Raw genomic sequence first — 27,321 nt, forward strand, 5'->3', positions numbered from 1 at the left:
ACCAACGCCGATCAAGTGACAACAATTACTCATCAGTTTTTTTCTAAAAATCAGATGAGCTAAAACAAGAGTGCCAGAATGTCACAATATATGCCCGTCACAGCAAATTTCTTTACCCTAGCACCTGTATTTGCAATGGAATTTTAATTTTGTGGTTGTTTAGTAATTATCGTCATTCTTTTGTTTTTCTAAATCCACATAAAAACTCCTTACTCCTTACCAGGTAGAGATACCTTAAAATACACCTAAAATTTGAAAGTAACATCTATGTTGTACCACAGAAAAGTGGTCTTGGTTTTTCCCTATGGTCAACTATAAAAATTTTACAATATAAGTTATTTATAGTAACAACTAAGGGAAGTTAATCTTAAAAAAAAAAAAAAAAAAAAAATCCCCCCCCCCCCAAAAAAATTGTAAGTCCACAAAAAATCCTTACCAGGTAGAGATACCTTAAAATACACCTCAAAATTGGATGTAACATGCATGTTGTACTACAGCAAAGTGGTCTCGATTTTTCCCTACGACTAGTAATGAAAGTTACAATATAAGCTATTTATAGTAACAACAAAGGGAAGTAATTCTAAAGAAGGGACCTGTGCATGACAGTCTGTCTCATGATGGTGTACAATTGTGCCAAGTTACATCAAAATCCCTCCATGCATGAAGAAGAAATGCTTCGGACAAAGTCATTCTTGTATCTAACCTTTGACCTCTAAGTGTGACCCTGACCTGAGACCTAGGGACCTGGTTCTTGCACATGACACTCCGTCTCGTGGTGGTGAACAATTGTGCCAAGTTATGTCAAAATCCCTCCATGCATGAATAAGAAATGCTCCGGACAAAGTTTTCATTCTTGTATCCTTTGACCTGTAAGTGTGACCTTGACCTTAGACCTAGGGACCTGGTTCTTGCACAAGACACTCTGTCTCATGACGGTAAACAACTGTGCCAAGTTTCATCAAAATCCCTCAATGCATGAAAAAGATATGCTCCGGACAGTCATTCTTGAATTTGACCTTTGACCTCTAAGTGTGACCTTGACCTTAGACCTAGGGACTGGTTCTTGCGCATGACACTCCGTCTCATGATGGTGAACAAATGTGCCAAGTTTCATCAAAATCCCTCCATGCATGAAGAAGATATGCTCTGGACAAAGTCTGTGGACGCCGCCCATCCGCACGCCAGGGGCGTTCCCATAATACGTCCCGTTTTTCAAACGGGCATATAAAAATGAAAGTCATAGAGTTTTTTGACAATGGAAAATTCATGTTCTCGATTTCTCTTAATTTGCCGAGACGTCACATCAGAAACGATTATGCACCTCGCAGAATGGGGAAGAACCTTTAAGGTTCATGTAAAGTGTTTGAGACTGGCCCTCGAGTGAATTTTTGTTACATGTTTTGAGACCTCATAGGCCTTTGTTTTTCATACATTGTGTACCAAACTGTTCAGAAACAGCAGACGTGTCATTCAAGAGAGGTTGTTTTATTCGGTACAATAATATTTCTCTTACAGTCAGGGGTGTAAATGTTTTAAGTTATGTAACCTATTTCAGTTACTTTTTCAAGTATTTTATAACCTGTATTAGTTATAAAATATAGATAACTCAGGTAAGTTATTCAAAAAAAAGCCTTTCTGCTGTTCTCACAAAGTGACCTTTAAAGTGTAATTAGTAGCAAACTGTGGTGAATCAAATTCTCTTTTAGTCTGATCATGGCCTGATGAGCATAATGGGATGTTAAGAGTTTTATAGCTTTAAAACCATATGGGTAAGACTTTATCAGCCTTGCGTAAAAGAAATTACTGCATAGCTGGAAAGATAAAAGACCAAGGATTCAGGAAATGATTGCATTAGTCACATTCACAATAAGGAATTGACACAAGAGGGCTTTGTAATATTTGATGATAACTGAAACAAGTTATGAAAGTAAACGCAATAACTCAAATGGGTTATAAAAAGTGATAACTTGAAACAGTTACACCCCTGACTTTCTTATATGACATGTACTTTGCTTGTCCACATTCTGTTTTGTAAAGAATATCAAACTTCTTTTTCAAAAATATTTTGACATCAGGTCTTTCCTTATTGTGTGCCTAACATATTTCTCCAGGTACTCCCAGAGTTAAAATTGCTACAATACATCTACATTTCAAAAAGTTGCCAAAATTGCAAAACGAAAGTGAAAGTAGAGCTGTCAAAATGACAAAATACTCCTATATTTCAAAAAATATGTAAGTAAACTGTATTTCAATACTAGGAGTACCTAGATAAATATGTTACAGACACACACAAAACATATTTAAAGAAAAAATACTTTTTTAAAAAAAGTTTGATATTTTCTACAAAATAGAACCGTGACGGTCGAGGTACCTGTAATTTTAGACAAAATACTTATTCTCAAAGAAGCTTACCTTTGTATAATGTATTCCCTACTTCCTCTAAACAATTCAGTGTATTTATAATAAATAGAAACGGTCTTCGAAGAATAAATTTCCAAAATCAAAATTCACCTGAGGGGTGGTCTCCAAATACTTTACATGAACCTTAAGATAAAAGGCTCTGCTTGAACAGAATGTCAATTTATCTTTGACCCGCATGGTATCAAATAAAACCTAACACTGCATTGGACTTCATTTTGTCTCATGTAATCTCCGGTGCAAGGGGAGAGGGATTTTTTTTTTAAATGGGGGAAAAAACATACTTTTCCGAGGGGGGGAAGGGGGGCAAATTTCGACAAATATTTTACTTTTAGCCAAAAAACCTGCTACACTTACAATAAATCCTTCCTTTTGATCAAAAGACGCTTTGTCTTTCGAACGAGAAATAGTGGTTAGATCGGGAAAATATCTCTAAATCAGGTGAAGTCTCCGACTCGATTATAGGGAATATATCCGAATACTTGACAATCCGAAAAAGTGACGATTTCTCCACTTTTATGCAATAAAAATTTAATAATATAACAAGTGACAACACAAATTGATCAATTCTACTACCTTATACAATATCAATCCGTGAATAGAATGTGTATTTGAAGCTATCAAGAAGTTAAATTGTCATTTTTTCTATTTTGTCCACGGCACATGAACCCAAGCGTTCATCACACATGACATGAAAGCGCTAAACGATACAGATTGAACCCGGAAGTGACGAGTTTCTGGCTCAGCAGCACAAAAATGTCAGGATCTGGCCAAAGAGCATTTGCCCAGAAGTTAAACAAGTATACGCTTTTGTTTTTTAAACACCTGTTGTACAGATTCTTCTAAAATCCGATCCTTAGTTTATTACAGTGTTTGTAAGAGGAAGGCGAGATCTAAGCTTTGAGCTAATGCCTAATCCAAGGTTGTCTGCTGAGATAATTTTTTGCGAATTTAGAATAGCTATAGACCAGCATTCTCGGGATTTCTAGCCGAATCACGAATTTTTTAAAGGAAGTGTCCAGGGTTCTGATAACCAGACCGCTACACCCGAAGTCTATAATCATAGCATGTAATATACACACACTTGTACGAATTGTGTATTGTAATATGAATTAAGGCACTGCCTAGCATGGGGATTTATCTTTTATATATCCGATTAGAAAGAAATATTCAAAGATCAAGAAAGTGAAACTTCGTTCTAAACTGTAGTTTACATTTAGTGGCATCATACCTCTTACAGCGAATATCATACTGTGCAATAATACGGGAAGCAGTGACGGTGACGTCATTCAGCGTTCTCGCACTGGCTTTAGGATTTTTTTTGTTTGTTTGCACTCCACGCAGAAACTTGACGGCCTTTACACTTCTTTACTGTTTTAGAAGCGTTTTTCATTTGCATGTACTGTTTTCATTACGAAAAAGAAGTAAAATAATCATGTTAGCGCAGTTTACGAACTTCTATGACTGATTCGGGGTGCTCGGATGTTCATGCAGACAACCAGTTTGCGGTGTGTATATAAACCGGAACCGGAAAACATCGAAAAAATTGCCTCAGTATATGCAGACATTAAAGACGAATAATTATATACGGACGTTACCGTCTCGGGGATTTTCGCGCCGTGGATAAATCCCCTATTATCAGTCTACCAGGTAATTGGTGGGAAAACATTGATAAGTTGTCATAAATTTGCCGTTATTACATGTTTTTTTGTAAATATGTTATATATATGTGTCCACTCAAGTTTGAGTCAAATTTAATTTTAAATCTTAACCGAGCGATTTTCGTTAGTCGCCATTATTTACGCAAGCACTCGAACAATTTATAAGCACAATTAATAAGAGAGATCATGTTTGTATACAAATCCGTTGTATATTTTATTTTTAGAACTGTTAAGACAAAGATCGTGTGGGTAGACGTCGAGCGTCCATGTTTTTTTTGTTAACAGTGATGTTTTTCTAACGGCTTAAACTTTCTTAAAACACAAATATATCAATAGTTTTTTGATCAATGGAAAGGATATAAAACAAGCAGTTTATTGATAACTTTTAATTATTATTTCGAAATAAAATGGATTAATTATGAACGCTTAACTTTCAGTGTTTTTTCTAAAAGTTTGGAGCATTGCTATGCCGCTATTTAAATCATATGTCATTTAAAACGGTTATTCGTTTTCAAAAGATATTTGAATAAGAAAATATGAAAATCGTAAGCATTTCAAAACTTTTTGAATTTTAAAATCCATAAATGAACGAAAAAGTTATTAAAAATTGAAAATTCCGATCCCATACATAAACGATGTAAAAATATTGGCAGTGGCTAGAGAACCGGAATCGGTTCCCTAGACTGCAAACTTATCCGTCCGGAACCAGTTCTCTAAGTAAAATACCGTGCATAGGCTAGGGAACTGGAATTTTATTTCTATGCACAATGCTGCCGAAATCTACTTTGGTAAGTGTCATGCATATTATTATCTTAATTAATTTTACCATGCCAGGCCTCGACACTAACAGTGTCCCGGGATCCCGAGGACCCCAAATTCTAGCAAGGGACACCTATCGTTCAAAGCTGGGTGTTCCTCCAGAACACCTGTTTTCCATAACAACAATGTAATAGCCACATTAAATACTGAGTTGCAGTCAATGATTTGTTAATTCTCACAGAATATTCTACCAAAAAAATATGAAACCAATGTTGCTTTCGTCTCCCAATAATTGCCAAATCTTAAATCATATTTATTTTTTTCTTGCTTCAGTTTAAATTCAGCAACAACCTGGATCAGTTGTTAATAAAATAAAGCATATAGACTGTTACTGAATTTAATTCGAAACAAGAAAAGAAATAAATATGATTTAAGATTTAGCAGTTTTGATCGAGTACATTTTCATCCTTTCAAACTGGAGGGATTCCATGTATTGGTGAGGGACACCAAATTCTATAGGTAGGGAGCCCTCTGGGACACCACTGAAAAAAAGTTTGTGTCAAGGCCTGCATGCCCTTGCATTTATCTGCGTTTACTATCTCTAAAAGTGTACTCGCCGGATTTATACCGTGTCTGTCGTATTGGAATTATATAAACTAGTACGAATGAATGCGTGAAAACTACTACTAGTTTTTAAATGTTAGTAAATTTTGTACTATGTTTAAATTATTTAAATATAAACTAATATTGGTTTGTATTTGCGTCATTACATGTTTTGAGATGAACAAATTAATTTAATTGCCCTTAAAACGTCATACAGATTCTTTGATCACTTTAAATACTGGTTTGTAACACCTCGGCATTTCAAATTCAAAGATATGTAATCAATACTAATTAACAGAAATTACTTAATTTGTTTTAATCGTTTCTTTTATTGTCTTATACCTTTTAAGTATAAATTTCAAGTTTATTTCGGGTCCAGTGTCGACGATTTCGCATTCATTCGTACTAGTTTATTTTATCATTCCAATATGGCGGACAGTATATGCGGCGAGTTCACTTCTGGAGACACAGTAAACACAAATAAATAAAAGGGCATAGCTTGATGAAATAGTAAAATTAATTAACTTATTAAGATAAGAACATGCACATGATACTTACCAAAAGAAACAAAGTGAATTTCGACAGTTTTATGCATAGAAATAAAATTCCGGTTCCCTAGCCTATGTACGGTACTTTGGCTAGAGAACCGGTTCCGGGCGAATAAGTTCACAGTCTAGGGAACCGATTCCGGTTCTCTAGCCACTGCCAAAAATATTTGTTTTGCCCATCACCAGATAAACAGGTGTTGATGCATGACGTCAGGGCGATCTCTCCTATTAACCCGTGTCTCTAAATAAAATAATACAGAAAGCATTAAGTTTGTTATTTTAGTTCTTCAGCCTTGAGAAAAAGAGAAAAAAAATTGATAAAATCTTTCATTATCAATGATTATGGCAGACAGCATGCAAATTTCTGTAAGCAGATTATCATACTTGTCTCTGGATTAAAGTATTAACATGAAATAAGGCAAAGCCTAAATTTTAAGCAAGCCCAAAGTTATCAGGTTTAACTTTTTAAAAAATATATTACATTTACAAAGAAACTATTCACTACTCAAGAGAAACTGAATGGGAAAATTCACGAGAAGCTTTTCACTGTGAAAACACAAGTTTACCTTCAGTGTCATCATACCTGTTACAGTGAAGAATATCATACTTTGCAAAATTTATTGGAACTTAGGGAAGCCGGTGACGCAGTGACATCATTTCCTCTTCGCTGCTTTCTTGTACTGGCTGTAGAATTATGGATGACAATATTTTGAAATTTCCAGTTTCTGTTCAGTGGTTTATCTTTAAAAGAAAATGATCATTTTTTCAACTTACTGTCCAGAAAGCTTTCTTGCATCATTTTTGAGTGATGATTAATTTTCAGCAAACAAATGAAGCTTCACTGCATAGAGAACTACTTCCTGTCTGCTAGGGGCGCCTTGTTAGCTCCTGTGGAAACTTAAGATCCACCCCCAAGTGTGTGAAAGTATACTTGCTTTACCGTAAAGCTTGATTCTTGAGCTTAGCTACAATACCTCTGCTGTTTCCTATTAACTGCACTGTATCTCAAATGACAAAAAAACGAAAGCAAACTTTTGACATCATCTCCTGTTTTTGATAGATAAATCAGAGTCTCTCTGTAAACATCGTAAATAACCTTTCTCAGTATTTCTGTAAATACCTTTCTCGGTATTTATATTGATTATCGTAATTCTAGAATCTAGACAGCCCTATAATATGGTTACTGGACCCTTAGCCACTGCCTTTTCAAAATCAGGTGCAGACTGCAGGGTTGGCACCAGATCTGAAAGAAAATGTCACTGTAAATGTTATACTCTAGCCCTAGGTATGCTATAAGAACCATGATCATAAAGGGAAAATATGCTTAAGCATTCTGATCATGCATTTCTCACCTAAAATGCATAGTTTGTTAAATGTGTACTACAGGTATTGAACAAGTGGTAAATTATCTTTCATTGTGTACTGGTCACATTCCTTCAATATTTCTTGTCTCAGACAAACAATTTAAACAATGCATAGTTTGTAGTTTCATCAGTGTTACAGAAAAAGCTTCCCTAATGTAGTTCCAGTCTAGATTTTTAAATAATTCTGATTGGCTGATGTGAAAATGTAATTCAGTCATCATTTAATTACATGTGTATGCTAAAATTTATACCAGGGAGAAAGACGATTTCAGTACATATCTAACACTGAAATGTTTTCAGCCCATTGTGACCTTTTCAATTGCTGAAAAGTTCGTGTATGTTAGTTTATAAAGGTATTGAAGGAGTTACATTGTGCAACTTTTCTTTTTCTTTCTTTTGGAAAATAAAACTTGGTTTTGAGTTCAGATGCGTCGTAATCTAATCACCAATGCCGAAGGCCAGAGTGATTAATTATGACGCATCTGAACGAAAAAATTTTGTTTTATTTGCCAACAAAGCACATAAAACTTAAAATCTATTTCCATTCTAACACTTTCGAATTACACCAGGAAGGGATACTAATCTGAAATCCTTCTTAGGCATAAATGGATGCGTTACTTCCCTTGGCCAAAAGTAGGTCATTTTGCGAAACATGTTTTAATTGACAAGACAATGCATGGTAAAATCCTTCTTTCAAATCTTTGTTTATATAAAAGAAAATCTTAGTGTGTTAGAATCATGCTTGGTCTATCTATTGAAGTTTATACCAGGTGTTCTTGAAAGAGCAGGCACATGAAAATGTACAGATCTCTCCCCAAACATGTTTTGTCTTCAAATATTGTCAGTTCCTTATAAGAGTTTGCATATTTTGTTCTTTAGTAATCATTTATACTATATGTGCTTTTATTTTCACTGTGTTTCAGACAGGGCAATGCTGCTGAGGTTAGAAAGCAGATATCATCCACCATATTCAATGAACTTCCTAGAAGTGTTAGTGGGGTGAACCTGACAGAGGTAGATATCTTCAAATTGTGCTTTATTACTGGGCATAAACTTCATATTTTTATACAAGTATTAATACAGCTGATTTGTGAAAACAGTAATATGTGGATAAGTAGGGTTACCATAGTAACTGCTTGTTAGGATTTGATTTCATGAATCAGTGCAGCCTCCTAACTAAGTATCCATCAAAACTACCTGTAAACTTAGCCAGTGGGGCAAGTGACAAAACTTGGAAATGATATCATTTGAAACAGGAACTAAAATTTAATTTAAGTTAACTTGAAGAGACAGGATTGCTTTGAAAATGATAGTAATGAAGCAGTGTCGGTCAATATGAGTATTGACCGGGCCGGCGGTCAATACTGGTCAATACCGGTCAATTCTGGCCAATTCAATACTAATAATTGGCCACTCTTGGGTGGTCAATACTGGTTTATTCAACACTTTTACATAATGCACATATACAGATTGGCACAGGCTGTGATAGTAATATAAAAATAATAAAGCAATTTGAATAATATAAAATTTTGTTCATTAAAAAATATAGTGGTCAATACTGGTCGATTCAGTTTTGGTCTGTGGCAATGTGTCCTGGTCAGGCTCAGTTTGGACAATATACTAAGTCTGGTCAGTGGTCAATACTAGTTTATTCAATGCTTTTATCTTCTTACAGTAGCCTTTATTATAAATTAATTAAAGATTTTATTAATATAAATTACACTCATTGAAACGGACAGTACTGGTCAATTCAAATTTTGGTCCTACGCAATATCCCTGATTAATACATATAGTGGTCAATATTGGTCGGTGGAATACTTTGATTGCATGACTTATTTTACCATGTTCAAGCATCTCAATAATACAGCGGGATTATTGATCTTGACAGCTAATTAGTGACTAGACAGACTGGTCAGCAACATCTATTTTATATTGTAAGACATGGTGTCAGTTAGGCAATGTGACAATTGCTATCAAAACACAATTAAACCACTTCCATGAAAGGGTCTAGGTGTTTTGCAGCAGTTTTTCTTTAATTATTTATACCAATATAAAAAATCATTAGATTTATCACTTGTGAATCAAACACTTACTGCTACAGTTTATGAAATACTTCCTACAAATGAAGTTCAGCAAAACTATATATCTTTGTAATCTAATCTAAAAGAAAATGTTTAATAACCAGTATCAATCAGTATTGACCAATCAACCACGTCTGACCAATTTGGGAGTATTGATTTGGTTGCTTTAACTAAATACTAATGCCTGCATTTACCATAATCAAGCCCCAGATGTTCTTAAAGAGTCATTATTTAATTGTTCATAAACTTTGCAAAATATCTTAACAGTCAGTATTGACTATTTGACCAATCGACCAGTATTGATCACTTCAGGGAGTATTGACCGGGGCGGTTTTAACCGGTTAAAACCGCTGGTTAAAACCGGGGGCGGTTTTAACCGCCCAACATTGTAATGAAGGTTGAAAGTGTTTTAATATAATCAAGCTTTTAGTAGCCATATATGTTGCTGCTGTGCATTTTTCCCATTACAGATTTTATACTCTCCTTCAAGAAAAAGCTTGTGTCATGAGTTGCAACTAAATCACTATTTTCTTCCTTTCTTCATGTTTGGGGCCTCAGTGGCTTAGAATCACTTGCCCGTCACCGATGTGGGTTCAGCCCTCACTCCGGGCATTGAATTCTTTATGTGAGTAAGCCATCCAGCTGGCTTACAGAGGGTTGGTGGTTCTACCTACTGGTAGGTGCCCACTCGTAATGAAATAATGCACGGAGAGGCACCTGGAGTCGTCCATCACCATCAAAGCTGAAAAGTCGCCATATGACCTATACTTGGGTCGGGAGACAATCAAAATCCCCTTGATCAAAATCCCCTACGCTGAAAAATGACAGGGTGTTACAAAATCCCCTTCATACTTTTGCAGGGGGTATCATAATCCCCTCTGTGATTTTTACTTATTTCATCAAGTTCAAAATACAACTATATACAATTTAAAAGTCTATTGCATAAAACATGTAAATACAATGCCTTTAGCAAACATAATATAATTTGGAGCATTGATATCTATATATCTATAATGAAAATCACAGAGGGGATTATGATACCCCCTGCAAAAGTATGAAGGGGATTTTGTAACACCCTGTCTTTTTTCAGTGGAGGGGATTTTGATCAAGGGGATTTTGATATACACTCACTTGGGTCAGTGTGACATTAAACCCAACAAAATAAATAAATACTTTCTTCATGTTTTACCTTAAATTATCAAACAATTACTGTTTTTATAACATTTGATGAATATTGGTTTATTCTTCATAGGAGTGAGTGAGTTAGATTTTATGGCGAATCGACACAAAAAGGTCATCTATCGCTGAGTATTCTTCATAGGAAGACAAATTTGTAGTTTATTCTGAAATTTTTTTCATTTTGCAGGCAAGAAATTTTATAGTTTTGGCTAAAACGGTTAAATTGTGGGGATATAATGTCTTGGATTTCAACTTGTAAAGATAAAATGAATGGGACTTCCTTTTTTTTAGGGGGAGGTGGGGGTGGATTTGATTTTGTAGATTGACACCACCATGAAATCCACAGAAATTAATTCTCCATAAATATTAATGATTTCACAGGATATGCTTAAGAATATAATTTTTAGGTACATAATAATATGTGTAACATTAACTTATACAATTTGGTTGTTTTGAAGACTTTTACCATATCTTTCTGCTTGTTTGTCCCTGTTATATTCAGTGGTATGATAGTTATAATTATTACTTCTTTCCTTATATAAAAAGCCAGCACTAAATTTTGCAGGTCTTTAGTAAAAAATTGAGAAACTAATCTATAATGGTTTGTGTTCAAACATTTTGTTGTATAGCTTACTGGTCAGTAAATGTGTAACATATTTTTCAGTTATCAGCCAATGTTGATGTGGCAGAACCACCAGATTTTGAGGAGTTTGTTGTACAGAACCAGTCATTAGTTGACCGGGACCCGTATCGGGACAGATTACTATATCCAGATGATGATGATATAGAAGTACTCTCATTACCGAAAAGATGCCGTACTGTGACACATATTGTTCCAGAAATAGGGTAAAGACTTCAGATATTTTTTTTTAACTTTATGTCATTAACTAGAATGCAGACATAACTTTAACCCTTAGCCTGCTAAATTTCTAAAATGGAGTGTTCCATCATTCAGTTTGGGCAATACCATTTAGTATTCGAAGGGGTGTTCACTGAAAATTTACTAACTGAATAGCTAACAGTGCAGACCATGATCAGCCTGCACAGATGTGCAGGCTGATCTTGGTCTGCACTGGTCGCAAAGGCAGAATCACTTGTCGACAGCAGGCTAAAGCAGTAACATTTGTTCTGCAAATTTGGATAAAGTCTTAATTTAAAGTTAGGAGTGAAGATTGTCAACAAAAATGCAGACATTCATGCATTGTTTGAAACAAAGAACTTCTCTCTATTTATAGGCAATTTTTTAGCTCACCTGAGAACGAAGTGCTCAAAGGTGAGCTTTTGTGATCACCATGTGTCCGTCGTCCGTCAGCATCAACAATTTGACTGTTAACACTCTAGAGGTCACAATTTTGAGCCAATCTTAATGAAACTTGGTCAGAATGTTACTCTCCATAAAATCTTGGACGAGTTCGATATTGGGTTCAAAAACTAGGTCACCAGGTCAAATCAAAGGAAAAGCTTGTTAACACTCTAGAGGTCACAATTTTGGCGCAATCTTAATGAAACTTGATCAGAATGTTACTCTCAATAAAATCTTGGATGAGTTTGATATCGGGTCATATGGGGTCAAAAACTAAGTCACCAGGTCAAATCAAAGGAAAAGCTTGTTAACACTCTTGAGGTCACATTTTTAGACCAATCTTAATGAAACATGGTCAGAATGTAACCCTCAATAAAATCTTGGAGGAATTTGACATTTGGTCATCTAGGGTCAAAAACTAGGTCACCAGGTCAAATCAAAGGAAAAGCTTGTTAACACTCTAGAGGTCACAATTTGGGCCTAATCTTAATGAAACTTGGTCAGAATGTTATGCTCAATAAAGTCTTGGACAGATTTGATTTGGGTCATCTTGGGTCAAAAACTAGGTCACCGGGTCAAATTAAAGGAAAAGCTTGTTAACACTCTAGAGGCCACATTTATGATTGTATCTACATGAAACTTGGTCAGAGTGTTAATCTTGATGATCTCAAGGTCTGTTTTGAATCTGGTTCATGTCAGGTCAAAAACTAGGTCACCAGGTCAAATCAAAGGAAAAGCTAGTTTACACTGTAGAGGCCACATTTTTGACCATATCTTAATGAACCTTGGTCAGAATGTTTATTTTGATGATGTATAGGTCACATTTATGACTATATCTTAATGAAACATTGTCAGAATGTTAATCTTGAGGCTTTATAGGTCAAGTTCAAATCTGGGTCAGGTGGGTCAAAAACTAGGTCACTAGGTCAAATCAAATGAAAAGCTTGTTTACACTCTAGAGGCCACATTTATGACTGTATCTTCATGAAACTTAGTCAGAATGTTAATCTTGATGATCTTTAGGTCAAGTTCAAATCTTGGTCATGTTGAGTTGAAAACTAGGCCACTGGGTCAAAATCAAAGGAAAACTTGTTAACAGTGTAGAGGCCACATTTATGACTGTATCTTCATGAAACTTGGTCAGAATGGTAATCTTGATGATCTCAAATTCCATTTTTTAATCTGGGTCATGTAGGGTCAAAAACTAGGTCACCGGGTCAAATCAAAGGAAAAGCTAGTTTACACTGTAGAGGCCACATTTTTGACCATATCTTAATGAACCTTGGTCAGAATGTTTATTTTGATGATGTATAGGTCATGTTCAAATCTGGGTCATCTTGGATCAAAAACAAGGTCACCGAGTCAGATCAAAGGAAAAGCTTGTTAACACTGTAGAGGCCACATTTATGACTGTATCTTCGTGAAACTTGGTCAGAATGGTAATCTTGATGATCTTAAGGTCCAGTTTGAATCTGGGTCATGTTTGGTCAAAAACTAGGTCACCAGGTCAAATCAAAGGAAAAGCTAGTTTACACTTTTAGAGGCCATATTTATGACCATATTTTAATGAAACTTGGTCAGAATGTTAATCTTGATGATCATTAGGTCAATAGGTCAGGTCAGCGATACAGGACCTTCATGGCCCTCTTGTTTTTAATACTGACCCCTGAAAATACCAAAGGATCTGTGTGTTGCAAATTTTAGGGACAAAACAATATTTTGAGGGTGTTTCAAGTTTATAAAGTGTGATAAAACTGAGGATACGTATGATTGTGAAATCATTTAATTTTGTGGGCACAAAATTTTGATGGTTAGACTGAAACAGCTTTTTCAGGAGATAGGTATTTATGGATATCAAAATTTGAAAATAACATTAATTTGAATTTTAGTTGTTCATTGGGATATAATTTAGTGGATTGACTCTACCAAGAATTCAACGGAAATAATACCCCATGAAAATTAATGATTCCAAGGATAAGATATAAAGTTGAATAAGACATCTTGCCTAAATGAATGTACAAGCTTGGTTATATAGAAGCTATAGGTTGTTTAAGTAGTATGTCAAATAAAATCAATTAGAAGCACTATTTTTCTTGCAACACCTGTGCCTGATGACTGTCATACTGTTGATGAGGACTAAGATACAAGAACTGACTAGTACAAATTTTATGCCAAATTTGATAAAAATCAATTACCATGATAGTTGCTCTATGTATGTTTCTTATAGTTTACTTCTTCATTCAGAAAAAAGTCCTTGCAGAAAAAGCTTAACTTACACTATAAATGATTAAAGTACTCTCTAACATTGTTATTGTGCCTCTTTGAAATCCCATGATGCCATTTCTGTTTACAGTCATTTACTTCCTGTGCTTCATATTAATATGCCACTGTTTTTGTGATAAAAAGTGTTACAAAACAGTATCTTATTTTGCTTTATTGATTCAGCTCTTTCATAGATATAGTATGCAACAGTTTTTTACTGCTTTGGCCATAACTCAGCAGAGCTTCCTTACCACCAAAACAATTACAACTTAGTGACTGATTATTCTAGTCTGTCAGTAACCATTTATTATCAAAATCACAACTTATAGACCACATTTTAACTTGTTACTGTCGTTAGATAGTTTTCAATATGTTGAGTTTTGAATACAGCATTTATGAGAGGGTCATTTGCTTGATGAAATATGATACTGTTTTACAGAGGAGAAGTAGATCCACATGTATTTGATTGTGTTAGAAGATACACTGCTGACTATACCATAGTGAGTCGAAGGTAAACATCATTGATTCTACAGTTTTGTATGCTATTTAACTACAATATTTAAATACATTTGTTGGGATTTTTCACAGAAGCATATGTAAGTTGTACTTTCATGATTTTAGATATTTTATGATGTATTACTGATGTCAATAAATGAACACTATTGACTTGGAGGTTAATAACTTTGCAGCTCATTGTCAGTGACATTGGGGCATAGTTTCTCATCAATGACTGAAGAACAGTTAGCAGATAGACCTCAGATGTTATAGGATGATTGCTTGTTTCAGTATGGGAGATCTAGTATTTCTGGGGCCATTTGATCCATGGTAAATTTGAGAATTGAACTGAAAATTACATTCTAATTTCCCTCTGACTGTCATGGAGTGGGGTAATTATTTGTTTTACAAACAGCTCCTGTTACAATTTTATATTAAAACCTAAGGGTCTATCTATGGGGAATTTATGAATTCAGCTACATATAGATACAACATGAAAAAAGGTATTTTATCTTTACTGAATTACAGATATCAGCAGTACACAAGCAACAGAAATGGTGTAGACAGAGAATGTCTGGTACAACAAGAATATGAAGTTGATATTGATGATGTGTGTGACCAGGATAAGGTGAGAGGGTGTGGGGTTCAATGGATGGGATAAAATTATCGGCAGTACTCAATGGGAATGTTAATGACAGAGAATGTCTACTAAAAGTTGATATTGTTTGTGACCAAGAAATGTGTTAAGAGAGTCGAGGTTTAATGCCAAGTGGGTTGTGTCTTCATTTCACAAACAAAAGAAGCGGTACAAACAGAGATTGTCTGGATCAGTAGGAATATATTAATGCTGATAATATTTGTGATCAGGATAAAGAATAGAATGGATCATAGGGTATTACACTGGGGTAATGACAAATGTGTGCTGTACAACTGCATACAACCTAGTAAAATTTCATAAGTAAAATGTAAACTTAATCATTGCTGAATACAAAGCCAGGATAAGGTAAGAGAAGATTTGCATTGTAGTTGGTACTGCCTGAGCTGAAGGTTTGAGGATTGAGTGTATATTCATGTACTAAAGAATTGACTGATAGAGAATGTCATGCATAACAAGAGTAATCAGTATAAAGTATATATTGTTACCTGTCTTCTTCCCTGTGTTGACAGTTTGAAGAAAGATCTGTCAACTTAAACTGTTAACTTCAATTATGATTATGTGTTTTTGCTGTTAATATCTTTTGCTAAAGTTTCTGATAACATTTTAATTTTGACAGGACACGGCAAACAAGAGACAGTCTATTCACATGAGTGAAACACCCCGAGGTAGTTGGGCTAGCAGTATATTTGATTTGAAACAGTCACAAGCAGATGCTCAGTTACCTAACCTGTTCGATCGTGTCTCACAGGAGGAGGTGGACCGTAACAATGAAATCCAACGCCAACAACACAGACAAGATACAGTCTTTACTCTCTACCCACCACAAGATGAGGTACATATATTTCTTGTAATAAAAGTTTCTTGGATAATTCACATACATCAGCTGCAGTTTAAGTTTTCATAATTTCTCTAGAATAATTGTTAGAAAAGAAATTCAACCACATGAATTTTTCTGATCGGTAGACAGAAGGAAATTTCTCCTGCCTAGAGTTCAGACCAGTGAACATATTGCATAACATTTTTACTTTTACACAGAAAACCTTCCATTTTATTTTAGAATATTGTTGTGGAAAACAGATTTTTAGGTTTCGCATGTGAAAATTTCCCTGCATTAAAACTTTTGATGAACTATAGAAGGTGACTGCATACTTTGCAGTAACATTGGTGCAAAAACTAAACAACATTTTAATATTTTAACATGGTAATGTATACTCTTTTAAATATTTTATAAGCTGCTGTATCTTATACTCTTTTTTTTGTATTTTGAATGAACAGGAGGAACAGATTGAGAAGAGAGCATTTGTTATGGCCCCTACAGAACACTTTGGGCACAGAATTCTTGTGAAATGTCTTCAACTAAAGTGAGTTACTCTTCAGTATTTATTATATTACTACTAATCAAATAGCTACAGAGGTGCCTCTGTTGTTGACAGGTTAAGCTCATTAACTTCATCTTCACTGCTGTTGGTTGGAGACCAGCGATAAGAAAGCCAATCCACACGACTAGAGGAGAGTTAATGGTTTTACCCTGTGTATGAAATTATGCTTGGCAGGACACCTGGCATCTTCCTCGATTATAAACAAGTTGAAATGCACAATGTGATCTAAATATGGGTCTGCATGTCTTAAAGCCCAGCATACCAGAAAAAAGACAAAAACACAGCTATTTTTTTTATTAACATAAAGTGTCTAGTACTAACTTAAAATCATAGATCTTTCTGATTATCATCTTACTATTTGCAGTGAGGCAGAAGGACCATATAAAAGTTCCACATATTGGGAAATCATTTAATTTTGCAGTCATAAAATTTAGTGGTTTTGATAAAAATGGCTTGTTCAACGGGAATTAATTCTGAAACAAAAATAAACTGCTACATTGTTTGTTTATTAGGACTTGTTTACATGGATTGACACCAAAACGATATCCATGAAAAATTAGTCCACAACAAATAATGACTTTATAGTATATAAGCAAAGCCCAGAACAAAAGTTCAGCTTCCATTTGTTTAAGTAAATGAGCCGTGCCATGAGAAAACCAACATAATGCGTTTGCTACCAGCATGGATCCAGACCAGCCTGCACATCCACGCAGTCTGGTCAGGATCCATGCTGTTCGCTTTCAAAGCCTATTGCAATTAGAGAAACTGTTAGCGAACAGCATGGATCCTGACCAGACTGTGCAGATGCGCAGGCTGGTCTGGATCCATGCTTGTCGCAAATGCACTATGTTGGTTTTCTCATGGCACGGCTCAAATGCTTTTTCTTTCTACCATTTCAGACTAGAACTTGAAGTAGAGCCAATCTTTGCCACAATGGCAGTTTATGATGCTAAAGAAAGGAAGAAAGTAAGTTTCTTATATAATTTACTGTGAATAGTAATTAAACAAATATGCATTAAAGTTCACAAATACCATTTTACTTGTAAACTTGTTTGTACTCTTCTTGTCCATAGTGGAATGTCTTTGTGTTCTGATTTGATGTCATTTAGCTATATGTATGATAAAAACATCAATAAAGGACTGACCATAATGGAACTCCTAGATTTGTACTTGCCTGAGGGTACTTACCAGTGACAGATTTAAGTCTTCAGCTCAACTATTAATTCGGCTGAAAATTAACTTCTTGTCTTCCATTTTTATGAAAGTTTTGAAATATTCAGAATTTATAGATTGATAACATGTTCTTAAACAAAGAAATAGAAGAACTTTATTCAGTTTTGCTGGGATCAGAGGCAGTGATTTTGAGCAAAGGGAGGTATGTGAGCCATCCAGCTTTAAGCAAACAAAGAGTGACTTTATATTTTGATAAAAATGTAACACAGTGATTTCTGTTTCAGATATCTGAGAATTTCTACTTTGATCTGAACAGTGACGTTTGTAAACAGATGATCAGGTACCATGTCCCCCATCAGGACCTGTCTACAACAAGTAAAGCTGGAATTTTTAGTATAACATATCCTTCACCTGATGTCTTCCTTGTCATACGGGTAAGTTTAGACCTTGAAAATGAAATTTATCTGTATAAATAGGAATTACAGTTAAACTAAAGGCTGTCTGTTCACACCAGCTTAGCTCAGCTTGAAACAAGCAACTCTGCAGATTGCAGGATTGTTTGTTTAATACCCAGGCAAAGCATACATTCTCCATTTGATTACTTACATTGTGTCTGTAATCATGTGTCCTCCACCTCTGATGTATGTGAAGAAGTTGGCAGTTACTTGCATAGAACAGGTTAATACTTGAACACACTCGAGGCACACCGGTTACATTAAGGTGGAATGCGCCTAATTTGAAGTTGTTAGGTTCCGTTTCGAAATTTGTTTAATATAAAATTCAGCATATTCCTCATAGAATGCATATTTTACTTTTTTGATATTTCAGTAACTTTTTTCTCTACAAACCTTCAAACACGACCATTGACGTCCATTTTTGATGAACCATAATTTCACGTCCATCAGACTGTTTTTCTTAAATCGTTCTGTTCAGTCAACAAGTATCGCTTTGCTTGTTTCTCATCATATTTTCATTTAAAAATGTCTTTGAAATGGTGTATAATTTGTGGAGATCATTTTAATGTTGAAGCTGATATTTACGTTAAAGTGGCGTCAAAGCGACAAATATGACGTTTAGTTTTGAATAAAAAGTTTGCGTTAATCTTGTCTCATGTAAAACCCAAACGATAGAATTTGACAAAAAACTAACATTATCATAAAAACTTTATTTTCTGTCGATTGAAAGGAAAAAAATGTGGGGTCACCGAATTCATTTTCGCGTAAAATTACGTTACGCTACCCCTACCCCAAAATAACTACATAGCTTAGTTTTGCTGTCTTTCCCGATATATCTCTTTTCAAATCTTAGTATTTTACATTCTCATTCATCAGTTATTCACTACAGGCGTGAAACGAATCATAGAACGTGAGAAAGAGAGTTTTCCTTTCAAAAGAGGTCCTTATAACTGTAAAATTGGCGACTTCATTTAGAAATGGTTTGAATGCAGAATGTATTACATACGGCAATACGACAACTTTGCTTCAAATACTAATCATGTTAATTTTGAAAGTCGCTTTAAATATACTTTCAATATGATAAGGCTTTTTTTTTTTTCAAATATTTCTTATTCAAAGTACCAATAAACACGTTTTCCGTTGTAAAACACTGCTAACATGAAGAATATTTTCATATGCAATTGTGTTTATTGTTCGGAGTTTTCACACTTGAAACACAAACAGAAAGCATCGTTATTGTTCAATATCATTGATCAATATTATACAACAGATTCAAATATTCTAAAGGTTGTGATTTCAGACGTATGACGCTTGACTCAACCGCCCCTCCAAGGGAGTAAAGGTTGTTTGTATCTTGTTTTTCTTAATATTATCCCTAACCCTCCCTAAGTACACACACACGCACGCACGCACATTCCAAGGTCTTATATTTTTACTATTTCGTTTCTTACTTCGCCACCCTAGTAAAGTCTGACCATAAGATAAATTGCCATGGGCTTGCCCGGTTAATTGCCCACTCCACGCATACGTTCGCATAATTTGATGATGGAATTTGGTTTTTACGGGTCAGAGTTAGTTTTTCATTATTTTGAAATTATATACCACAAACGCTATTGGAAATAAATCATAACTTCTACAAGTTCAGTATTCATGATATAAGAGAGATTTCGTTTAGTTACAGCGTCAGTCACAACTGCTGCTTTCTTTCTATCTATAGATCTTTCTTTTACCCTATACGCTTAGCTCAGTAGGAGCGCAGATCTATGGATTGCGAGTCCGGTCCCCGGGTAGGGCATGACGATTTGATAGAAGGCACGTGTCCTAAATCATTCGTCCTCCACCTCTGATTTATGTGGTGAAGATAGAAGTTATTTGTTGGGAATACAGAATCCAGGAACACTGGTTAGGTTAACTGCCCGCAGTAACGTAGAAAAACAGAGCTAAAAAATTCTTTCTTTTTTTATGTCATGGAATGTTTTCTTTACTCGGTTTCTAATATTAGGAAACAGTATTATGTATGGAATATGTTATCTTATGTTTCTATGAATACAAGGATAACATTTGTACACACATCTCCATAGAGCTAAAACCTCTTTGCAAAGGATGGTGTTTCTATCTAGCCAAGTTGCTAAATAAATTAATCTTTTCAGAACAACAGCCTCCTTACAACAAATATGCTGTTTTCCCGCAGTTATGAGGAGGATTCCCTTTATTCGAAATCGGTGTGTCCGACTACTCTCCAAACAATCGAAATATTTCCAAAACCTAAAATTTGTAATAAAGTTAGATAAAATAATGTTTACTCGAACATGATGTTATAATTACATAAAGGCTTTTTCAATTTTAAAAAGTTGTATTAGCACCTTTTTCCGAGTTATGTGTGAATATTTCTCATTTTCACCTACGTTTTACTTTTTTTGTACTGTGCCGAGGTTGGCCAGATTTTGTTTACCCTTGTATTATTTTCTGAAGACCGGTTGTTGTTCGAATCTGCTTCATTAAGAATACACCTATATTAACTAATAAGATATTTATGACATATTTATAATGTAGGCCTATATTTGTTTGCCTCAGTTCTATTAAATGTATAAAATTCTTTATGTAACAATTTTTTACACAAAGATGATACGTCACGGAAATAGCGGCATGTGATGGAATTCCATACAAGTTCTTGTTAACATTAAAAGGTTGAGATAATTCAAATAAAGGATTTTCACTATATTCTGTCATTTTCTTTAATTTATTTTTGTAAATGTTAACGATTTAATGTGCATCTATACATGAGTTTTCATGTATTATCATTAACTTGCGAGATAAATCATTTCACTTGTAACGTTGAATGAAATCATTAATAGTTGTAAAGGCCTCTTTTGATTAAATTCTACTTAAATAGGTTAAACATGAGTTTGTCTTGATCACGAGAATCAGAAAATCCATTTAATTACGCATTTTATATCTGGGGTAGGAGTAGAGTAATGTAATTCAGCGCAAAGGGTAACGGGGTGTTGATTTTGTCGCATTCTCATATATCAAATATAATATAAACATTAAAATCTGAGTTCTACACAGAAATTATTTCGCTATTATAACATACTTTTAAAGGCTATTTTGATTTAATTTTACCAGGAAAAATAAAATAGTAAAGTTTATCCTAAAAGGAGGAGATACATGAAAAAATACTCAATTGCGCTATCTTGTGATTTGGGGGGTAGGGGTAGCGTAACGTAATATTACGCGAAAATGAATTCGGTGACCCCATCATTTTATTCCTTCAATCGACAGAAAATAAAGTTTTCATGATCATGTTAGTTTTTTGTCAAATTCTATCGTTTGGTTTACATGAGACAAGATTAATGCAAACTTTTTATTCAAAACTAAACGTCATATTTGTCGCTCTGACGTCACTTTAACGTAAATATCGACTTCAACGTTAAAATGATCTCTACAAATAAACACCATTTCAAAGACATTTTTAAATGAAATTGTGATGAGAAACAAGCAAATCGATACTTGTTGACTGAACAGAACGATTTAAGAAAAACAGTCTGATGGACGTAAAATCATGGTTCATCAAAAATGGACGTCAATGGTCGTGTTTGAAGGTTTGTAGAGACAGAAGTTACAGAAATATCAAAAAAGTAAAATATGCATTCTATGAGGAATATGCTGAATTTTATATTAAACAAAATTTCGAAACGGAACCGAAGAACTTCAAATTAGGCGCATTCCACCTTAACTGCACACAATTACTTTACCAAAAAAATGTTGAAAAACAATGATAATTCCAAAGCAAACAAACAGGGTATATAGACTGGAACTAAATAAGCTGTCTAAGAAGGTGACAATTTTCTCTTCCAGTTAACATACAAACTGTATTATCTTAATGGTTGTCAGTGACAGTCTGTTACTTTATTTTTCATGTCTCAAGTATGTTCTTAAGATACATAGATACATGGTTGCCTGTATTCTATACATGGTCTGTATTCTATTTCAGCTGGAGAAGGTACTACAGCAGGGAGATATATCTGAGTGTGCTGATCCTTACATAAAGGAGGAAAAGGTGATATTTTATAGAGTTGACAGTAAGCTCATTGTAGAGGTAACAGGAACGGAATAGTGTGTGAGTCAGTGAAGGCTCATTATATGGTATCTGTAAGGTTATTGTGCGGTGTAAATATACGACCATTGTAAGGGGCAGTAGGAAACTAATTGTAGAGGGGTAATAGTAAGCTCATTGCTAGTGGTAACAGTAAACTTATTAATCCCCCGCCGTGGCGGAGGGAATATAGGAATAGTCTGCGTCCGTCCGTCCGTCCTTCCGTCCGTCCGTCTTTCCGTCCGTCCTTCCGTCTTTCCGTCCTTCCGTCCGTAACAAAATCGTGTCCGGTCCATATCTCCTAAACCCCTTGAAGGATTTTCATGAAACTTGGGTCAAATGATCACCTCATCAAGACGGTGTGCAGAACCCATGAGTCAGACTTGTCGGTTCAAGGTCAAGGTCACAACTCAAGGTCAAAGGTTTGAGCCTTCCATTTTGTGTCCGCTCTATATCTCCTAAACCCCTTTAAGGAATTTTATAAAACTTGGGTCAAATGATCACCTCATCTAGACGATGTGCAGAACCCATGAGTCAGCCATGCCAGCTCAAGGTCAAGGTCACAACTCAAGGTCAAAGGTTTGAGCCTTCCATTTTGTGTCCGCTCTATATCTCTTAAACCCCTTGAAGGAATTTTATAAAACTTGGGTCAAATGATCACCTCATCAAGACGATGTGCAGAACCCATGAGTCAGTCATGCCGGCTCAAGGTCAAGGTCACAACTTAGGGTCAAAGGTTTGACCCTTCCATTTTGTGTCCGCTCTATATCTCCTAAACCCCTTGAAGGATTTTCATCAAACTTGGGTCAAATGATCACCTCATCAAGGCGATTTGTAGAACTTATGAGTCAGCCATGTCGGCTCAAGGTCAAGGTCACAACTGAAGGTCAAAGGTTTGAGCCTTCCATTTCGTGTCCGCTCTATATCTCCTAAACCCCTTGAAGGAATTTTATAAAACTTGGGTCAAATGATTACCTCATCAGAACGATGTGCAGAAATTATGAGTCAACCATGCCAGCTCAAGGTCAAGGTCACAACTAAGGGTCGAAGGTTTGAGCCTTCCATTTGGTGTTCACTCTGTATCTCCTTAACCCCTTGAAGGATTTTCATCAAACTTGGGTCAAATGATCACCTCATCAAGAACTCATGAGTCAGCCATGTCAACTCAAGGTCAAGGTCACAACTGAAGGTCAAAGGTTTTAGCTCTGTATCTCCAAAACCCCTTGAAGGATTTTCATGAAACTTTGGTCAAATGATCACCTCATCAAGACGTTGTGCAGAATTCACGAGTCAGCCATGTCAGTTCAAGGTCAAGGTCACAGCTAAAATCAAAGGTTTTACCCTTTCACTATCCATAGCAGTGGCGGGGGATTTAGCTGTCTTTCAGACTGCCTTGTTGAAAGGGGTAACAGTTAGTTTATTGTATAAGGGTAACAGTAAGGTAGTTGTAAAGGGGTAATTGTGAGGTCATTTGAAGTATTCAGAAGGGGTAATTGTGAGGTCATTTGAAGTATTCAGAAACAAGGAAATGGTGGTGTAGGGATATGACTTAGAGTGTTTGACTCTGCTTGCATTCCCCAAAAATTAGAAAAAAGCATTGACAGTAGATAAAAACAGTAAACTTCATACAGATGCATGTATGTGCAAGATATTTTAGAACTATTTTGCTTCAGTATACTAGATTTTAGGCTTCAGATATAACAAAAAGAATTAATAGTAACTTTTATTAACAGCCTAATTTTCATTTTACTTGCATTTCTTATTTTTGCTATAAAAATCTTTTTATTATAATTAAAATATTTAATTAACCACTGAAGGCTATTTCAGAAAAAATGGCCTGGGAGGGTAAGAATTATTATGTTCTTTCTTCTTTCATGGTTGTTTGGGTGTTCTTGTTATTGAAAATTTCTGTCTTTTATATATACAGTGCATTCGCGATGCTACGAATCGCAATTTAACGAAATACCGGTATACTACGAAAAGGTGTTGTGGTCCCGGCTGCTTTCCTTTTTATTTCTAGGTAACAAAGTCGCGGTTTTACGAAAATGCAATTTTACGAAAAATGCGCTCCTACGAACATATTGTGATCCCCTTCAAGCCTGTTTTCAAATGGTTTTAGTTGCGATTTTACGAATGTATCGTCTAAGTTTTCACACCTTCCATAACAGCGTGAAAATGCTTTAGAGTGGAAAGTGTCACTGTCATTTAGCTGGGTGTAAACAGTGATTAAAGTGTGAAAACTTAGTAATTAAATTCAAAACACATATGCTGTAGGGTTAGTTAGTTATTCTCCTATAACTGTCCGATCAAATGGCATACAAGACACACTTGCTTATATGTCTCAAGGAATCACTGCGATTTTTTTTTCTCGTGCAACAATGTACCCTGTATATGTTTTATGTACAGTGAATTAAAAGTGAAGAAAAAAACAACCCGTTCTACATTCTACATACCATCTAAGTTTAGATTCAAGTAAGATTTGTAGTAAACCCCGATGTACATATAAAATTGGTATACATGTACTCCGATACGCAAATCACATGTAAAAATATCGCGAGTTACGACGTTTAGATATTAAGGTGTTGTATAGCGAAATTTCCTATGCTACACTCGAACGAAAATGCGATATTACGAAAAAATCGGGCGGTCCCTAGACTTTTCGTAGGATCGCAATTGTACTGTATGTCATAAAATATCTGTTACGGGAATGTTTGGTAACATATCTAAGGTATTTTAGGTAAGAAAGCAATTTTATTCATCACGAATTTTTTTTTTTCATTCATATATTTGTATCTTAATTTTAATGAATCATTTAATTAAATAATTTGATTCTCAATAAGGAATTACTATATATCAGGTAAGTTTTCTGGTTTAAGTTCAAGCTGGTCTAAAATTGGGTCAAATATCAGGTAACATTTTTTACAATATGAAGCTTTTGGTGAAGGGTATGCAATTATGACTACTGTGGAACCATTTTACTATGTGGGCATAAAATTTGTAATTTTGGTCAAACTAGCTATTTTGTTAGGACATAAATTGTCAGAACTGATGTTAAAATGATAGGATTACACTTGTTTGATTCATGGATGGCACCAACCAAAAGGTCCACAGTAAAATAAGTCACCTGCAAATGATATTTTTTTTCACAAGAGATTGGAAAATATTTTTAAAGCTACAAAAATTCACAGAAACAATTCCCTTATGAATAATGATTTCACAGTAGATTGAAAAATGTCAGCCTCCATCTCATACACTTCAATTTTGCTACACAGAGCAAGGAAGACAAGTACCGTGCCAATGCTGCACAGTTCTGTGATCGACTTGGGAAGTATCGTATGCCATTTGCTTGGACCGCTATCTACCTTATGAATATAGTTAATGGAGCGCACAGTTATGAAAGAGAAACTTCAGTTGACTCCATTAGATCTGAGTCAGAAATGACGCGAGCTGCAAGTCTTGGTAAGTTAAAATCAAATTTCAGTATTGAATGATTTTTTTTCATTGGCTTTGGTAATTTAAGTTTTCATAGATTTAACTATATACTGTTCTGTATGTGCAAAATAAAAGGTAATTTTCAGTCAGTTTGTGTAATAAAAGATAATATTTGAGGACTTTCCACACAAAAAAAATTCGGGGCCTTCATGGCTGAGTTGTTAAGGTGGCTGACCTTGAATCACTTTCCCCTCCAGTGTGGGTCTAAGCCTCACTCGGGGTTTTGAATTCTTCCTGTGAGGAAGCCATCCAGCTGGCTTTAAGGAAGGTTGGTGGTTCTACACAGATGCCCGCTCGTGATAGAAAAAGGAATGGAGGGGCACCTGTGGTCTTCCTCCTCCATCAAAGCTGGAAAGTCACCGTATGACCTATAATTGTGTCAGTGCAGCGTTAAACCAAACAAAACAAAAATTTAACATCATACATATAAATCTGCATGATTAAATCATGAATTTCATGGTTTGGACATTGTTTGACAAATACCATGATCATGATTGTTAACATCACAGTTATGCAAATATTCTGTCAAACTAACTTGCACACATGTAGCAGTAGAAGTACAAAAATCATGCTAATGAGGCTTGGCCTCCCTCTGTACTCAGTCCTCAAATAGGTTTTACCCAATCATAATGTATCTTGGAAATCTGGCATAATATTATGAGAAATACTTCAACTGAATTATTGTCAAACACACTACTTGCATTCTGAAACAGACTTCTAAAAATATCATGAATACCAAGGTACTGAATATCGTCAGAAATGAAATATTCCTTATGACTATGTATTTAATAATGAGGTACACTTACTGATAAATTCTGTCTTTCCAAATGTTAATTTTCTAAAAGTTTATATATATGTATATGTAGACAGGAGAAGTGGAATGCAGCCTGGTCAGTATGACAGCTTCAGAAAGAGACCCAAAGATGACATACTTGCTGGTCGGAGCTACAGCACTGAACGTGGCAGGTCTGGATACGAGAAACGCCGTAGCTGGTCTCCGGATGACTATGGCGGAAATCTTGGTAACTTCAGACCTGTCACATTGACTGTATCAAGCTTTTTCAAGCAGGTGAGTTTTGTGGGTTACTGTTACTGCTTTATTTTATACATATATATGAATAGGTTCAGTTTAGGAATATTGAAATGGACCTTAAAACTGAAAATAAGTCTCCATAGGAAGACATGGGTCACTTACTAATAGGTCAGTTACTATCAAACAATACTGGCTGTGGTGATGATTGATTTTGATTCTTAAGCCAAGTTTATGGTGACATGCAAGAAGTAAGAACCATCCAGCTGGCTTACGGGAGGTCGGTGGTTCTACCAAGGTGCCCGCTCGTGTAGAAATAATGCACGGAGGGGCACCTGGGGTCTTACTCCACCATTTAAGCTGGA

General features: G+C 35.3%; 2 protein-coding genes across 7 annotated transcripts in view; one reads left to right on the top strand and one right to left on the bottom strand.

Moving 5' to 3' along the window:
* The window catches only part of LOC128555486 (uncharacterized), a 30,174-nt gene extending 27,058 nt beyond the window's left edge, over nucleotides 1-3,116 (bottom strand). The window contains exon 1 of one of the 3 annotated variants that reach the window (XM_053537841.1): nucleotides 2,995-3,116. The gene's annotated coding sequence lies outside the window, so the exon portion shown is untranslated. Of the gene's footprint in view, nucleotides 1-2,775; nucleotides 2,919-2,994 lie in introns of those variants that run through there. The other 2 variants (XM_053537840.1, XM_053537842.1) reach the window with 2 other exon arrangements.
* Nucleotides 3,117-3,126: 10 nt separating this feature from the next.
* LOC128555487 (dedicator of cytokinesis protein 7-like) overlaps nucleotides 3,127-27,321 on the top strand; it is an 88,330-nt gene continuing 64,135 nt past the window's right edge. For all 4 annotated transcript variants that reach the window (XM_053537843.1, XM_053537845.1, XM_053537844.1 and 1 more), the window contains exons 1-12: nucleotides 3,127-3,218; nucleotides 8,277-8,367; nucleotides 11,278-11,459; nucleotides 14,618-14,689; nucleotides 15,202-15,301; nucleotides 15,948-16,163; nucleotides 16,607-16,692; nucleotides 17,610-17,676; nucleotides 18,168-18,317; nucleotides 22,333-22,398; nucleotides 25,707-25,893; nucleotides 26,793-26,995. In XM_053537843.1, coding sequence (XP_053393818.1) covers nucleotides 3,175-3,218; nucleotides 8,277-8,367; nucleotides 11,278-11,459; nucleotides 14,618-14,689; nucleotides 15,202-15,301; nucleotides 15,948-16,163; nucleotides 16,607-16,692; nucleotides 17,610-17,676; nucleotides 18,168-18,317; nucleotides 22,333-22,398; nucleotides 25,707-25,893; nucleotides 26,793-26,995 — 1,464 coding nt within the window. In that variant the 5' untranslated portion in view covers nucleotides 3,127-3,174. The remainder of the gene's footprint in view (nucleotides 3,219-8,276; nucleotides 8,368-11,277; nucleotides 11,460-14,617; nucleotides 14,690-15,201; nucleotides 15,302-15,947; nucleotides 16,164-16,606; nucleotides 16,693-17,609; nucleotides 17,677-18,167; nucleotides 18,318-22,332; nucleotides 22,399-25,706; nucleotides 25,894-26,792; nucleotides 26,996-27,321) is intronic.

The sequence above is a fragment of the Mercenaria mercenaria genome, chromosome 3 (assembly GCF_021730395.1).
Source record: "Mercenaria mercenaria strain notata chromosome 3, MADL_Memer_1, whole genome shotgun sequence".
Classification (NCBI taxonomy): Eukaryota; Metazoa; Mollusca; class Bivalvia; order Venerida; family Veneridae; genus Mercenaria; species Mercenaria mercenaria.